The 16,237-nt window shown below is 35.8% G+C and overlaps 1 protein-coding gene across 1 annotated transcript; it reads right to left on the reverse strand.

Annotated features, from left to right (window-relative positions):
• Positions 1 to 5,497: 5,497 nt before the first annotated feature.
• LOC124831971 (uncharacterized) lies at positions 5,498 to 10,108 on the reverse strand. Its single transcript, XM_088102197.1, has 3 exons — positions 8,358 to 10,108; positions 7,351 to 7,772; positions 5,498 to 6,246 (listed from the first exon to the last, which is right to left on the reverse strand). Exons 1-3 carry the CDS (start codon positions 9,241 to 9,243, stop codon positions 5,575 to 5,577), a joined length of 1,980 nt encoding a protein of 659 aa, XP_087958323.1. The 5' UTR covers positions 9,244 to 10,108; the 3' UTR covers positions 5,498 to 5,574.
• Positions 10,109 to 16,237: the final 6,129 nt, after the last annotated feature.

The raw sequence follows: 16,237 nt of genomic DNA on the forward strand, positions 1-16,237 counted from the left end.
GGATTGCAATTTAAGATGAATCATGGAAATGCTCATTGCCCAAGAAGGAGATAAGGACATCAAATAATTGGGATGTTACACAAAGAAGAAAGAAACATTTATTACTACAAGGAATGAACTAGATACATCCATTACTATCAATTTTTTCTGAGGAAGGAAAAGGTATTTAAAAGAGTTAAAGCTACGATAAAAAATAGTTCTACAATGATTAATTTCTTGATGATGTGTTCATAGATAGGACAAAGGATGAAGAGAATAAAAGGATAACAAGAAGCATGACTAAAGGAAATCATCTTAAAGTTATTGAAAAAAGAGAGTCTATTTTTACGTTCTTCCTTCATAATGTCTATCCACTACTTCTCTTCTTCAATCTTTGTTGAAATGAATTATGTTTATGTCGCACTAAATACCAACAAAATTAGATTTTCTCCACTAATGTAGTATAAGAAACAACTTAGATCAATCTAAGGACTCAATTCTTATTAAGTTTCGAATGTTAAGTAAATTCTAATTTTTACTAACTAAACAAAAAAAAATATGAAAAACAAAATTAAAGAGGAAAAAAAATTAAACGTTAATGCAAATATATGATTATCACTTCAACTAATTCTAAATGAATGCATGTAAACTATAAAAGAAGGTAAAGAATGTAAAAAAATTAATATGTTTTAAGCTAAAAAAATGGAATTTCAATATGAAACCTAGACTAGAATGATGAAATAATGCAATTGAAAAACCTAGACTAATGACATTATACTATTCACACGAATCAATAACAACAACTACAACCTAAATCTACAAATGCCATGATCTAACTATGCAACAAAAACCAACATTAAACCCGGATATAAATGCAAATGAATCTAAGAATCGTATTTCTAATGTTCTGGAAATTTTAAATGTCAATGCTAGGAATGGTATATCACGTAAAAGAGATGGAAACAAAGAAACCACATTCTAAACTACAATGAACCTAAAATCAAATCAGCAGATACATCAAAAGTGAAGGAACAAGCTAAAAAATATAGGCAAAAACAAAATTCAGATTTAAATGTGCAATGGAACTAAGCAACACAAGATCAAGCAACAAACATTACATTGATTAGGCATGAGTTTCAACTACTCTCCAAGAGTAGATAACTTTTTTCTTTTGTCTTTGTTTCTATTGTATTCTATCTCATCATATTCCATTTTGTTATGTGATATTTGATAATCGCCGTCAATACTCCGGTGAACGTTCGGGATAATCATTTGTTTGACAGTCCAGAACTATTTAAACCAACCAATTAAGAATTCTTAGATATAAGCAGTAGCAAGTGCATCTTTCATGCATTCATCATTATCACTAGCAAACATATTAACGATGAGGAACGCTTATTTGTGCTAAAAAGACAATTTAGAATTATAAAGCCCACTTTGGGGTCTTTGTTTCATACTACCTTACCATTCTTTTTTTTGCTTATTTTGAGTGTAAGGCTTTTGTCAGGATCTGCAAGGTCGCCTAGTTAAGGTAAGTTTTGCTGATGAAAGACCCCGTGGTGGATTTGGTGGTGGTGGCTTTCATGGATCTTATGGCAGTCTTTATGGTGCTGGAACTGGATATAGAGGTAGTTATGGCATCTCTCCACTTGGTATTGCTGCAAGTTGTGATGGGTTTGGTAATGCGACTGAAGGTTATCGTAGTGGTGGATATGGTGAAGGTGGCAGTTTTGGGGGAAGCAGTTCTTATTCATTGAATTAAAGGTGATTGGAGGCTGATTAAGAAGAAAAACATGCAACGGTGCAGATCTGACCCAGTGTTGAAAAGGATTTAAGGAGGCATAGTTGACCCAAGGATTGACTTTTCAAGTAAAAGCTCCAAATCAAGTTCTGGATGTTGGAGACCCTAAACATCACTTGTTTGCACGTGCTGGAAGCTTGATCAAGAGCCAAGGAGAGCAAAACCAGCAGCAACAAGCAACTCTGCACTAAATTGGCCAAAAAGCTGTTACATTGACCACAAGTTGACATTTTGCTATTCAATCCTTAAGCTTGTACCAGCTATGGGGGACTCAAATGGGCATCAACATACACTTGCTGGGAGTTGGAGAACCTTGGAAAGAAAGCTAGAAGCTGACTCAATCAAACATTTCATTTTACACTTGTTTAGTTAATTAGTCTAGCTAGCTTAGTCTAGTTTGGTATTTTCCTAGAGAACTAATATGCTAATTTGAGTTTTGTGACTTCGGTACAGGTTATTTAATCCAGTGGTTTAGTGCTGATTAAAGGACGATCAACCACAAACTACAGCAACTGCAGAATCTGAAATTGAATTGGAGCCTATTCATATGTTGAATTTTGACTTTAGATTTGATTTTCACAATTGAAGGTCAAATCCATGTCCAGGCTGTTGGAGACTTTAAGAGACATATCATGTGACGTGTTGAAGGCAAAAATAGAGTTAACTAAGCTTAGTCTAAGAGATAGTCTAGTCTAGTTTTAGTTCGAATTTTGAGTTTTTCGGTTTTTAGAAGTTAGACTAGTTAACTACAGCTAGTTAGTGGAGCTTAGGGAGAGAAAGCAATGTATATAAAGCTTAGAATAGAGAGGAAACGACACTTTTTCCCATTCTCTCACTTTTGGCTTGGAGCTCAAGGACCTAAGTGAAATAGGCTCAAGAACTTCAAGAATTTGTAATCTACATTCAGTATTCAGTTTCAATTCTTGTTTCTTTCAATTTCCACCGTTTAATTTCGATTTATCTCACTGATTTTCGTTTTTTCCCCATGCTCAGGTTGAGTTGATGTTGTGTTCTTTACTTTTGGTTCAAGTTCTTCTTAAACTTGTGAATTGATTGGTTTTGCTTCCATATCTTAGTAACTTTTGGTTATGGATTCAATGTCAATGACTTAGTGTGTTCAAAGACCGATATACACCAAAGTTTCTGAGTTAAACTTGGCCATTAGAAGCAAAATCAAGAGACGAACAAGCTTAAGTGCTCTTGAACTGAGAAATTTCATTTACACTGTGATTTGGCAATTTAGATTCGATTTCTGATTTCTGTGAATTTTAATTGCTTTGATTAGGTTTATAAGCTTGTTTACCCTCTTCATTCTCGAATTAAACACAGAAAAGACAAAATCACACTTTGGTAGTTATGTTATTTCCCTTTTTTTTGGTTAAAAGCTAGGTTTCAGATTTTCAATTTCATTTTTACCTGATCATTTAACTTCGTTTCAGTTTCTATATTCAGTTGATGTAACTACACACTGTTTTACATCACTAATTCATCCATTTCATATCAGAATTCGAATCATGCCCTGCACTCTCATATGTATATGTTCACTTTTACTGCATAATTGCTTTATTTTTCTGGTTTAATTGTGGTTTTCGATTTCTTTGGTTTCTATTCAATTCTAAATCTATGTTTTAGTTGTTATAAGTGTTTAGGTTATGTTCCATACACTTGCATTGTAAATAGAGCATCTTATTTTCATTCATGCATTTCATAGAACACTTGTGAAAGCTAGGGTTTAATGAGCATTTCATCAAACAGTTTGCGTATCTCTGTTTCCAGTGTTTGATAGCTGATAGTAAGTGTTAGCTTTTGTAGATTAGTGTCCACTAGTACATTTTAAGCATCAATTCCATCATTCCATTCATTGTATAAGCATTTTAAGCTACATTTTGTATATTTTAAGTTTCGAGTCATGGTCATAGTAGTTTATGTTTTAGTAGTTTTCGGAGTTTATGTTTAGATAGTTTAATTTCCCTAACAAAGTAGTTTACAAGCATTTACATCTTCATATTGTCATTTCCACAGATTACTTCCCAAGGTTGATCCAGATTGCATTTTAGGGGAAAATTGGTTTTGACTAGAGTCTTATGCGACTAAAAAGGCTATATTAGTGCCGATGGTGGCAATGCTAATGAAGGTTATGGCAGTGGTGGATATGGTGGCAGTAGCAATGCTGGGGGTGGTTATGGCAGTAGTGGATATGGTGCTGGATCAGTCAGCAGTCGTTGGGACAGCAACTCTGGCAAGAACTATGACAATGCTGCTGGAGGTTACGGGAGCGGTTATGGTGAAGGATCGGGTGGTAATTTGGGGAGAAGCAGCTCTGGCAATAACTATGGTGGTGGTGGTGTGTATGCTAATGCTGTTGGTGGCAATGCTACTGAAGGTTATGGAAGTGGTGAATATGGTGGAGGTGGCTACAGAACAGGTGGCAATTTTGGGGGCAGCAAGGTTGGCAATAACTATGCTGATACTGGTGCCTATGGTGGCAATGCTGCTGGAGGTTACAGCAGTCGAGGATCAGGTGGTGACACTGGTCCCTATGGTAGCAATGCTGCGGGAAGTTATGGAAGTGATGGGTACGGTGGAGAATTAGGTGGCAGTTTTGGGGGCAGCAGCTCTTGCAAGAACTATGGTAATGCAGGTGCCTATGGTGGCAATGCTAGTGGAGGTTCTGGCAGTGGTAGAGATGGTGGTGATAGTAGCAATGCTGCTGGAGGTTAGGGCAGCAGTGGATACGGTGGTGGATCAGTCCGCAGTCCCAGGGACAGCAACACCAGCAAAAACTGTGGGTTATTGATAGAACTCTTTAGTAACATTATATCCTATCAGTTATGGCAGTAATGGACATGGTGGAAGATCAGGTAGTAGTTTTGGGAGAAGAAGCTCTGGCAATAATTATGGCGCTGCTAGTGGTAACGCTGGAAATGGACCAAGTTTTGGGAATGCCGGTGGCTTCGCAAGAGATATTCATTTTTAAAATTTAGGTATCAAGATGTATCAAAATGGAAAAAAAAGAATTCTAATTTCACATCCAACTTTAGGACCTAAAAATATATTTCACCGAAAATAAAAACATTCTATGTTGAGCAAGAACATCTTATGTTATGATGATTTTTGTGATTCTTCTAATATTAATGTATTCTTGATCTTGTTTATTTATGTTATTCATGATATCTTGCTCTTGTTCTTTAATGTTATTCTATCATTAAAACTATTCTAATACTAACAATCAAATATGTAAGGAAATGTTATTAGGACAATAATTCATGCAATAATTTACACAATTGTTTCCTGTTATCACCTCTTTAATTACATCTCATTAGTTTTCACCATGCTCTTTATCTCTTTTTTATTTCTCAAAGTCGTACACTTTATTCTACATAAGTCATGATTTTATTTGTTGCATCCATTTCATTTCATTGTTTGTGTACTGTAGTAAATGCCAACACAATAGCCCATCTCCCAGATAAATTCACCTGACACCCCAGACAATGTTTCATACACAAAATATACTAATACTGCAAATATGATTTATCAGTATAACATGCACACAATCTAATCCAATTAGCTGCAGTATGTTAATTCTGATATTTCAATGAATTAAATAGGCCAATGAATCTTATCTAAAAAGCCTTAGACCTTTTGCTTTTTCATTTAAAAGAATTTAAAAGTAAAGGTGCTGCACAAATATAAGGGAATATGATGGAGAAAAAAAGGTGAAAATAAGGGAAGCTTTTTGGGTATTAGTAAATATTAACTCTTTTCTATTCCTAGATGTCTAAAACTGTTTGATATCATTGTTCATCTTCATCCACACAACACAATATCTTTTGTGCATTTTTAAAAACAGGAGAACCTTTCTTGGTCCTTTCAACAATTTGCCTTATCAATTGCTGTTCCACCTCGTCATCATCAAAACCGTTACTTTCAACTTCAGTACCAGCTAATTCATAAATTCTAGAACCATTTTCTCCACCATGTTGAACCCCTAATACATGCAAGTCATGTAAATGCAAACCTTCCTTGTGGTCAGCACAATCATGTGGTGAATTTTGTTCGGAGTCATTTATCTTTATCAGTTCTTCATAAGCCTCAGTGTATGCATCTAGAGCTTCACCTGATAAGTTAAGGATTAAGGGCTGGGATATAAGGTCACAGTCATCATTTTCTCTACTAAAGGAAGATGCCTTTTGAAAATAACCCTCTTGCTTTGATTCCAAATGCTGCACTTTCCTCTCACTATTTTCAAGGGCAATCTCAAGCTCCTGCACTCGTTGCTCAAGCTGAGATTGTAGAACTTCATGCAAACGCAAACTCAGTTCATGAGGCAAGACTGCATAGTTAGCAGGGAGAGGTGTTGGATCTCCGGCATCCTCGGTCGATTTTGGAGGGACAGAATCTTTACCACTGACCATGTCAGCTCGTAGCTCACCCTGGGAAAAATCTGCTACAAACTCTGAATCAATCTGCAAGAAATTGTTTACCATTAACCCATAAGAACCACAAGCAATGGAAGAAAGTATAGTATGTAAGCTTTCACTTCAGAAAGCAAATTGTGTATTTTGCAAAACAAAGCATTGGAACTTCCAAGAAAAATAAGGCGCATAAAATTGGCACAGGGGGCTAAAACCAATATATATAGCAGTGCGAAGATTTCTTGTTCAGTTGATTAGCATGCTGATGAAAGGTTGGATGTGTCGGGGAGCTGAGCTATTTATTTTGCAGTATTCTGATTTCTACTATTATGATCTATGATACACGGATAAGATACATACCTTATACACCAATACATTTATTTTGAAAATAATAAGATACGATACCTTACATATATAAAAATTCTTAAAAACACTATAAATATAAGATTGTTATGGTATGAATCTAAATTAAAATCATATTTATTAAAAGTTGTCAAAATAAAAAATTATAAATTACTGCCATCATAAAAATACTATTGCTTTATAGATTAGACATTGATAAGTATCAGTAAAGTATCCTAGAGTATCAGATACGGATACATGTCAGACACATGACCCAAACTAAAGTTTTGGGTGTGTATCATAGATTGTGATAAATTAGTCATGTGAATTAGAACCCTAATAACATGACCCAAACTAAAGTTTTGGGTGTATCATAGATTATGATAAATTAGTCATGTGAATTAGAACCCTAATAATGATCAAAACAAGAGGAAGTATGCTACAGACCAAGGTTATACTTTGTACTCTCCATGAAGGTGAAAAATAAGAAGGGTTCATTTCCATTCCATTTTTTTGTTACTTTCACCATAGCCAAGGATGAGAGCCACTAAACTAGGAGGTGAATACATGGCAGTCGGCACACAAAATCTAGCATGAATGATAGATATTTGGTATTTCAACACGTTCTACACTAGCTGCCAAAGGCATAATACAACCCTTCTCCTTTACATGGGCTTAAGACCAACAATAATACCACAGGCTCAATTAGGAGGTGAATAAATGGAAGAACTACTAAATGCATTTCAAGACGAGGTTTTGTGCTAGAGGATCATGTAATTACTAGGAAATGTGAAGATAAAAATGCATTCTTACCTCAACAAGCTCAGATAATTTTCTTTCTAGGCTTGATGCATTCATGTCCAACCCCAATCTCTCAAGTTCAGCTTCAAGCTCAGCTTCAATTTTGCTCATGGTTTCTGAACTTTGTTCTACCTTTTGATGACATGATTCTTTGGAGTCATTTCTAGGTGAGTTATCTACATGCTTTTCAGGGGAAAATTCATTTAGCTCCTTATCATAAGAGGAATGATCACAAGTATCCTGCGAACCATAATTTTCATTCTGTAACTCCTTCACAGTCATTGAATCTTTCATTTCAAGTTCCTCTTGTAGATCTTGAACCAGGTTTTCAGTCTGCTTCAACAACTCTCTTAACTTGCCTATTTCTCTTTTATTTGCCATAATGGAAGTCATCATCCCAAAAGAAATCCCAAGACTGAAGAGAAGTGTTTTATCTGATGCATGTAGACATGTTAACGAATTTAGTAATCAAAGTATAACATTTTACATTTTACATTATCCAAATCAAGTACCTAATACACGTTGTCCACTCATGAATAAATAGCAACCTAATTAATTTCAAAGATCTATATTTGCAGCACCTTATGCAGATGATATTTTTGGTTATAATTTACAAGGCTAGGCTTGATCAAAACAATTAAGATCAGATAATAAAACCCTTTGATAATTAATGCTGGGAAAGTTGCTTTAGGATATGAAGCAATTTCACCCAACCTTTAGCCCTCAAAAAATATCCATTTGCAAAATAACAATGATATTTTCTATTGTGTTTCAATATCAATGAGATTCCTTTACAACTTTTATCCTCATAACACAGTAGGAGACTGTTACTAAGCATAACACCAAGAATTTAAAAAAATATACATATTATCATCCTCAAGAAGAGTAACTAACAAGTGTGATTCCTACAACAAAAGAAAAAAGTTCTAAGCATAACCATGAACAACAAAAAGATAAATCAAGCATTTGTAACACAGCACAGGGTAAGGAGGTATTGTTTAAAACAAGAAATATCATACCATATTGCTGAGTATGGACAAGACTTTCACTGCACACACTGTCAGAAGAGCTCAATCTTCGACTTCTCCCAATGACTGCATAAAATTTCTCCTTAGCCTCATTTACAGATCTGACTTTTGGTAAGGAAGGAGGAACCCCAAAGACGTTTTCATCCTTTATTCTACCACCTGCTTTTTGTAGCTTATATTCCTTGCTTTCAAAGGAAGTACTATTCTTTTCTCTGTTGATTATTTGGCTTCCATTGCTAACAAGAAATGATCTCGTGGCTGTGGACTGCGATGCAAGAGAACCAAAAACATATTCTTCGGTTTCAGCATGCTCCTTGTATAGCTGAGCCATAAAGCAACTTTCTAGGGAACTTAAAGGTCTAGTCTCACGCCCAGACAAAAGCTTCATCCTGAGAAGGGTTTTGTGTCCAGAAGAGTTGTTGACAGGAACCACTTCAGCAGAAGAATCTGGAATAAGGAATCCATGATCACCGCCAATGCCAGAGCTTTGGCCATTTGAATCATCAACAGCCTTGAAGTTATCATCATATGGTGATAAGGGCATTGCTAAGTTTGCTAAAGACAGAACATCATGCTTGCTATAATTCCAAAACTGATGCATTTTTTCACTGTTAAACCCTCTGTCAGAAGCCACTTCTCTTGTCACAATACCATCCTGAGTGTACAGATCTGAAATCCTTCCATCAGAACAGACATCCTCGGCCAAATCATCTCTTCGGGCTTGTTTAGCAAAGGGAGAGGGGCCGCTTGAGGTGACAGGGTTCTCAAAATATGAATCCTCGGAAGACACGGATCTATCACCATGTTTTGCAACCCTGTTCCAATATTTAGCCAAATAGCCAGCTCCAGCAGCAGCTGCAACAACCCATAAATCCATTCTATCCTTCCTGCCACTACCCAAACTCCACAGCACAAGTCACCACTTTTCTTTCAATAATTAGCACCAGACAGCATAGGGAAGAACCTTCCATGAATTAGAGATATAACCTTCAACTCTTCTACCAATAACAAACAAAAAAAACCCAAAAATCCACTTCTTTCTAAACCTTAACTCACCACACAAATATTCTTCCTCCTAAACCAAACCCAACCCGAAACATTCACTACCCTAAAGTCAAAACAATAAGAAACTACTCCCCAGTCACCAACAATACGCGAACTCACAAAACTAATAAACAAATAAGAACCTAATCTACCAGAAACAGAGGAAATGAAAAGGGTTACTTCAAATGCAAGAGACAAGCACAGTTTATTACAGCAAAATTAAACTTTCATGGGAGAAACAAAACCCCATTTGACCGAAAAGAACAATAGAAGCTTACCCACACAATTTACTCACTACAACAAAACAACACAGGCTTTTAATTTTCTGGCATTGCAGAAAGGAAAAAGAAAAAATGAGTTTGTATTGGGGAATCGGTGGTGAGTGTTGTGAAAGGAGATATATGACATGAAAAGGAGTCGAATCTTGGAGCTTAGGTACCTCCAAACACAACGAATAAGACCTGCTACAGCGTTATCTCCACAGAACAGATACAATACGACATTTTCACGACACAAAAACACTAGTCGCTAATGAGATAGCACAAGGATAAGAAAATAAATAAACATTTATTCTTCTGCATAGAAATTTCGATGCTGCTCTTCTCTCTCTCCAGTTTTTATAGGGTCCATTGGAGTCTCATCCATATTACCCTATTATGTCTTCGAATATGAGAGAGAAAGAGTGGGAGAGAACGGTAAGAATGAACGATAATAAACAAGGAAAGTGTCTTGTCTTCTGTGTTCACCGTATTTTCTAGGTCACCTTTTCACATTTTTGTCAATGAGTACATGGATTATTCATTTTTTTTCAAAATTAAAATCTAAATATATTGGAAATAATAAATGGAAGAAATAAGAGATTAAAATATTCTATAATTATTTTCGCCGAGGAAAAAAAAATCCAAAAAGTGAAATTGTAAAAATAATTCTTCAAAATATTTTCAGTGAGAAAATTATTTTAGTGTTGGAGTTAGAAAAATATTTCAAAAGTCACAACTGTTAAAATCTTTTATTGAATAAATATTCGATTATTTAGTATATATTTTACTTTTAAGATAATAAGAACAAATCTACATTAATACAATAATTTTAAATCTCTTAATTTTGTTTATAATGGTTAAGGTTTAATGTCTCAAGGTCCCTATTTTTGTTCCAAATTTGAAATAGGTCCTTGTTATATTTGAAGTTTTAATTAGATCCTTATTTTTGTTAATTAGATGCAAATAAATCTTTTCCGTCAATTTCAGAAAACGGCGTTAAGGAGTGCGTGACGTGGCGTGTGTGAATGCAATTTTTTAATACTCAGATATTTTGAATGAAGTAAATATAGTATAATCCATGCTGAAATTAATTAAACAGAGGGCAAATTTGGAAAAATCAAAATGAACTTGGAGATTTTTCTATTCTAGGGCTCGTGTTGTGTCAGAGTTGGGAAAGAGTGGATGATGTTCGAGTGGATGCGCGAGTGGGATAGGAATCAGAAAGACGTTATTGTTCGAGTGGATGCGCGAGTGTTGGTGGGTGAATTACCGGTGCATGTGCGTGTGGAAAAGGTTGAAGCATGAGGTGAAGTGTGGGTCCTTGTGTCCTTGGAAGCGCGACGCTGAAGCAGGTGTTGACTGGAGTGGAGGTTAATCTGAAGCAAGGTAAGTTTTTGTGGTTTATTGTCTTGCTTTTTATAGTTGGGAAAGTATAATATTCGATTGTGGTCCCCTATGGTTTGGTCTGCGTTCTTCATTGCGTTTTGGGGGTCCCCCATGTATGTTTAAAGTTATATGAGTCTTTGTGAGTGCGTTTTAATATATTATTTTTTTTCGTCATACTGTGTTGTGCGTGTAGATATATTGATACTGTGTTGTGCGTATAATGGGCGACGTTTTTTACTGTGTTTTCCACCATGGGGGGAAGTTCATTACCGATGGTACCTTGAAGTATGAAGGAGAGACAACAACTTTGTCCTTTGACCCTGATGTGTGGAGTTATTTTGTGGTTGTTAGTGTAGTGAAAAGTTTTGGATATGATAACTTTAAAGAATTATGGTACTGTGTAGGAGGGGGTTCAGTTTTGGAAAATAGGTTGGAAGAATTGAGGGATGACACTAGTGCCATGCATATGGCTAACTTAGGTAGGCTTAATGGCGAGGTTCATTTATACGTTATACATGTTGTTTCGGAGCCTGAAGTGATAAATATAGTTGAATATGTTACTAATGATGAAGGACAAGTTCATGATGATGGTGAAGTACAAGAAGACGGTGAAGTTGAGGGTGAAGTTGAGGGTGAAGTTGAGGGTGACTTACAAGAGGTGGAACAGGGTGAAGAACATGGTGATGGTGAAGTTGATGGTGAAGTTGAGAGTGACTTTGAAGAGGTGGAACAGGGTGAAGAACATGGTGATGCTGTTGAAGTACAAGTTGAAGGTCATGGTGACGTAGAACATTTCCATGAGGTTGAAGAAGATGTTAATTGTGTTGAAGGAGTTGTGGAGGACCAAGGTCAGGTTTCTAGTTGGAGTATATCTACTAATGAACGTGATGAACGTGATGAACGTGAAAATAATGAGTGCTTAGAGGGACTTGTGGATGTCAGTGTTCAATGTGATGTAGATGGTGATATAGATGGTAATGTGGAAGTGGAAGTAGAAGTAGAAAGTCTTGAAGACAATGATGATGTGAGTGTTGAAAGTGATGACCATGATGAGAGAGGTTTGTCGGATGAAGAGTGGAAATCTGAGGAATTACTTACTGCAACAGATAGTGATGATGAGGTTAATGACATTGAAGGTTATGGGAGGTTTAGTACTTTTTGTATGCCAAAAAGTATGGTGGACTTTACATGGGAAGTAGGGACTTTTTTTACAAAAAAGCAAGATATTGTAGATGCTTTAAAAGGGTATGCGTTGGAAAATGGTAGGAATATAAAGTTTGTCAAAAATGACAAAAATAGGTTGAGGATGAAGTGCTTTGGTGCAAAAGGAGAATGTCCCTGGACCATATATTGTGCTTATATGGAGGCTGAGAAATCATGGCAACTGAGAACTATAAATGACATTCACACATGTAGCAGGGAGTTCAATCTCAAGTTGCTTGATGTGAAGTGGTTGAGCTCAAAGTTGGAGAAAACAATAAGGGAAAATCCAAAAATGAAGGGTGGAGATATTCGGGAAAAAGTTCAAAGGAAGTGGAACATAGGTATATCTAGGGGTATGGCTTATAGAGCCAAAGCTATTGCTTTTGAGCACATTGATGGGTCCTTTAAAGAACAATATAAGAGGATATATGATTATGCACATGGGTCCTAGGTAAACTATCTTCTCTATTTCTGAATTGTATTGTACTTTTTTAAGTTGTATGTAAACATTGTTCATTATTGTTAAAATTTGTTCACAGCTGGTCAGGAAATAAATTGTTTGAAGTTAGACACGTCTCCCACATTGGAGACAAATATGTTGTGAACATAGACGACTTGTCATGCTCCTGCAGGAGATGGAGCATCACGGGAATCCCATGTTGTCACTCCTTAGCCGCAATGAAGTTTCTGAATATTGATGGACAACAATTCATTCCAACTTGCTTTATGAAGTCCACCTATGAAGAAACATATGCATCAATCGTATTTCCCATCAATGGCAACAACATGTGGGAGATACAACCATATTCGGATGTTATGCCTCCTTACAAAAAAGTTATGCCTGGAAGACCTAAAAGGAAAAGAAGAATGGAACAGTGGGAGATCAAAAAAGATGAATCTTGAATGACGAAGGCTGGTTTGCGTAAGAGATGCGACCTATGTAGGGAGCTTGGGCATAACAGAAGTCGTTGCCCCAAAGCTACTCCTTCATCACAACCTGTAATGCCATCATCCCAATTATCTGACGTCTGTAATGACCAAGTAGCTGCACCGTAGAAGCTTTTGGATGTAGTGTTTTAATGTACTCTTTTAATGTAATACTACACTTATGAAGCTTTTGGATGTAGTGTTTTAATGTACTCTTTTGGATGTAACTGATACACTTAAGTTTTATGCACTAGTAAAAAAAGCGTATTTTAACTCGCAAACTGAACAGACCGAACGACCGCACGACCTCTTTGCCACTAACGTACACACTGAACAGACCGAACGACCTTAGGCAGTAACCGAACGTTCAAAGTTAATTTTGTCCACTAATATGCCTCGGTCGTCTGGGACAGAGGCAATAATACCGTTCGGTTTCGCTTCTGCTATGAACCGAGGCATATACCGAACGTTCCAAGTTAATTTTGTCCACTAATATGCCTCGGTCGTTTGGGACAGAGGCAATAAGAACGTTCGGTTTCGCTTCTGCTATGAACCGAGGCAATAACCGAACGTTCGAAGTTAATTTTGTCCACTAATATGCCTCGATCGTCTGGGACAGAGGCAATAATACCGTTCAGTTTCGCTTCGGCTATGAACCGAGGCATATACCGAACGTTCCAAGTTAATTTTGTCCACTAATATGCCTCGGTCGTCTGGGACAGAGGCAATAAGAACGTTCGGTTTCGCTTCTGCTATGAACCGAGGCATATACCGAACGTTCGAAGTTAATTTTGTCCACTAATATGCCTCGGTCGTCTGGGACAGAGGCAATAATACCGTTCGGTTTTGCTTCTGCTATGAACCGAGGCATTAACCGAACGTTCGAAGTTAATTTTGTCCACTAATATGCCTCGGTCGTCTGGGACAGAGGCAATAATACCGTTCGGTTTCGCTTCTGCTATGAACCGAGGCATATACCGAACGTTCGAAGTTAATTTTGTCCTCTAATAGGCCTCGGTCGTCTGGGACAGAGGCAATAAGAACGTTCGGTTTTGCTTCTGCTATGAACCGAAGCAGTAACCGAACATTCCAAGTTAATTTTGTCCACTAATATGCCTCGGTCGTCTGGGACAGAGGCAATAAGACCGTTCGGTTTCACTTCTGCTATGAACCGAGGCATATACCGAACGTTCCAAGTTAATTTTGTCCACTTATATGTCTCGGTCCAATCTCTTTTCTCTGCCATTTATCTTCTTCCCCCTTTCTCACTGGTTCTAGGTTGGTATTGCAATAACAAGAAAAACGAAAATACAACATGATTTCATTCATTTTTGCTAGTTCAATACATTGTTCATCCCGTTTTCATCACCTACTGCATCCTATGACAAAGAAAATGCAGAATACATTTTGGATTTGTCATCCATATTGAAATTACAATAATATTAACCACACAGCAACAACAAACAGCCCCTATCAACAACTTCATCCATTTTTCCATAACCTTCACAGAATTTTTCAAATCAATCACCATATTCGCTACCCCACCCATTTCTTCTGTCTTTGACAAACACTCATGCTTTCCTTCCCACTTCAGATTCGTATAACATCTTTCATTACCATCATCACAACACCATTTGAAGAAATTGCAACCACCGTTTTCATGCCCGTTCTGTAAAAAAAAATTAAAACCCAATGAATACGACTTTGAAGTAAAATAAACAACTCATCCACGTTTCAGTTACCTTATACTTAGGGCACCCCCAAAATTGTTTCCCTCTGTTCTTAGTCGTTCCAACTGTTCTCACCATTGTTTTCTCTCCACACAGACAAAGGGGTGACGCACCACGAAAAACGACCTTCGCCTCTCCATTCCGCCAGCCATTAGAAGTCGAAGAACATGTTGAACGTGAATTCTGCATTTGATTCTCCCTCGGGCATCCACTCGAACAACATCCACTATTTCCCAACTCTGAGACGACACGAGCCCTAGAATAGAAAAATCCCCAACTTGATTTTGATTTCTCCCTTCCAGAGATGTTTCAGCAAACAAAACATTAAGTTTTTCCAAATTTGCCCTCTGTTTAATTAATTTCAGCATGGATTATACTATATTTACTTCTTTCAAAATATCTGAGTATTAAAAAATTGCATTCACACACGCCACGTCACGCACTCCTTAACGTCGTTTTCTGAAATTGACGGAAATGATTTATTTGCATCAAATTAACAAAAATAAGGATCTAATTAAGACTTCAAATATAACAGGGACCTATTTCAAATTTGGGACAAAAATAGGGACCTATTGAGACATTAAACCTAATAGTTAATGATTAATATAACTAAGTATGTATTTTTTATGTTTTAAGCAAAATTCGAAGGTAAAAAAATTTCTTTAATATTAATTATATTAACTTTAATTTTTTTTCTTTAATAAATACGCGTCATATTTAGTAAAGGTAAAATATGTGTTTAATTACTTTAATTCAAACAAAATTAATAAAATTAAAATTTTTATATTAAGATTGTAATTTTTAATTTTTAATATATTAAAACTAAATAAATCTATACTTATTATATTGAATCAATTATTTATTTTTTATTAAATAATAGAATAAATAATGTGTATAAAAACATTGTCCACGAATACTTGTTGGAAACTTTCCTTATTCAAAGAAACTAGTAAAGGATATTTATCTCATTTGTTAAAGCTATGAACAAAATATTCAAATTTAAATTCCTTAAAAAAATTGAAAATGAAACTTTAATAATATTGTATATAATGATTAAAAAATTCACACTAGTAAATATAAGTGGATAAAATTTGTGACGAATTATTCGTGAATTTTTACTATTCATGTAACGAATATTTCAATATCAATTTATAAATAGATATTATATTATACGTCGATTTTATATAAAAAAAATAAAAATAAAAATTTAATTTATATTTTAAATATTTACATATATTCACGTGTATCTATAAATATCCATAAATATTTACAAATTTTAAAATATATACAGGTATCATGAATATCCATACAAATAACCAAC

Source organism: Vigna umbellata, chromosome 11 (assembly GCF_029865625.1).
Source record: "Vigna umbellata cultivar VRB3 chromosome 11, Vumbellata_1.0, whole genome shotgun sequence".
Taxonomy (NCBI): Eukaryota; Viridiplantae; Streptophyta; class Magnoliopsida; order Fabales; family Fabaceae; genus Vigna; species Vigna umbellata.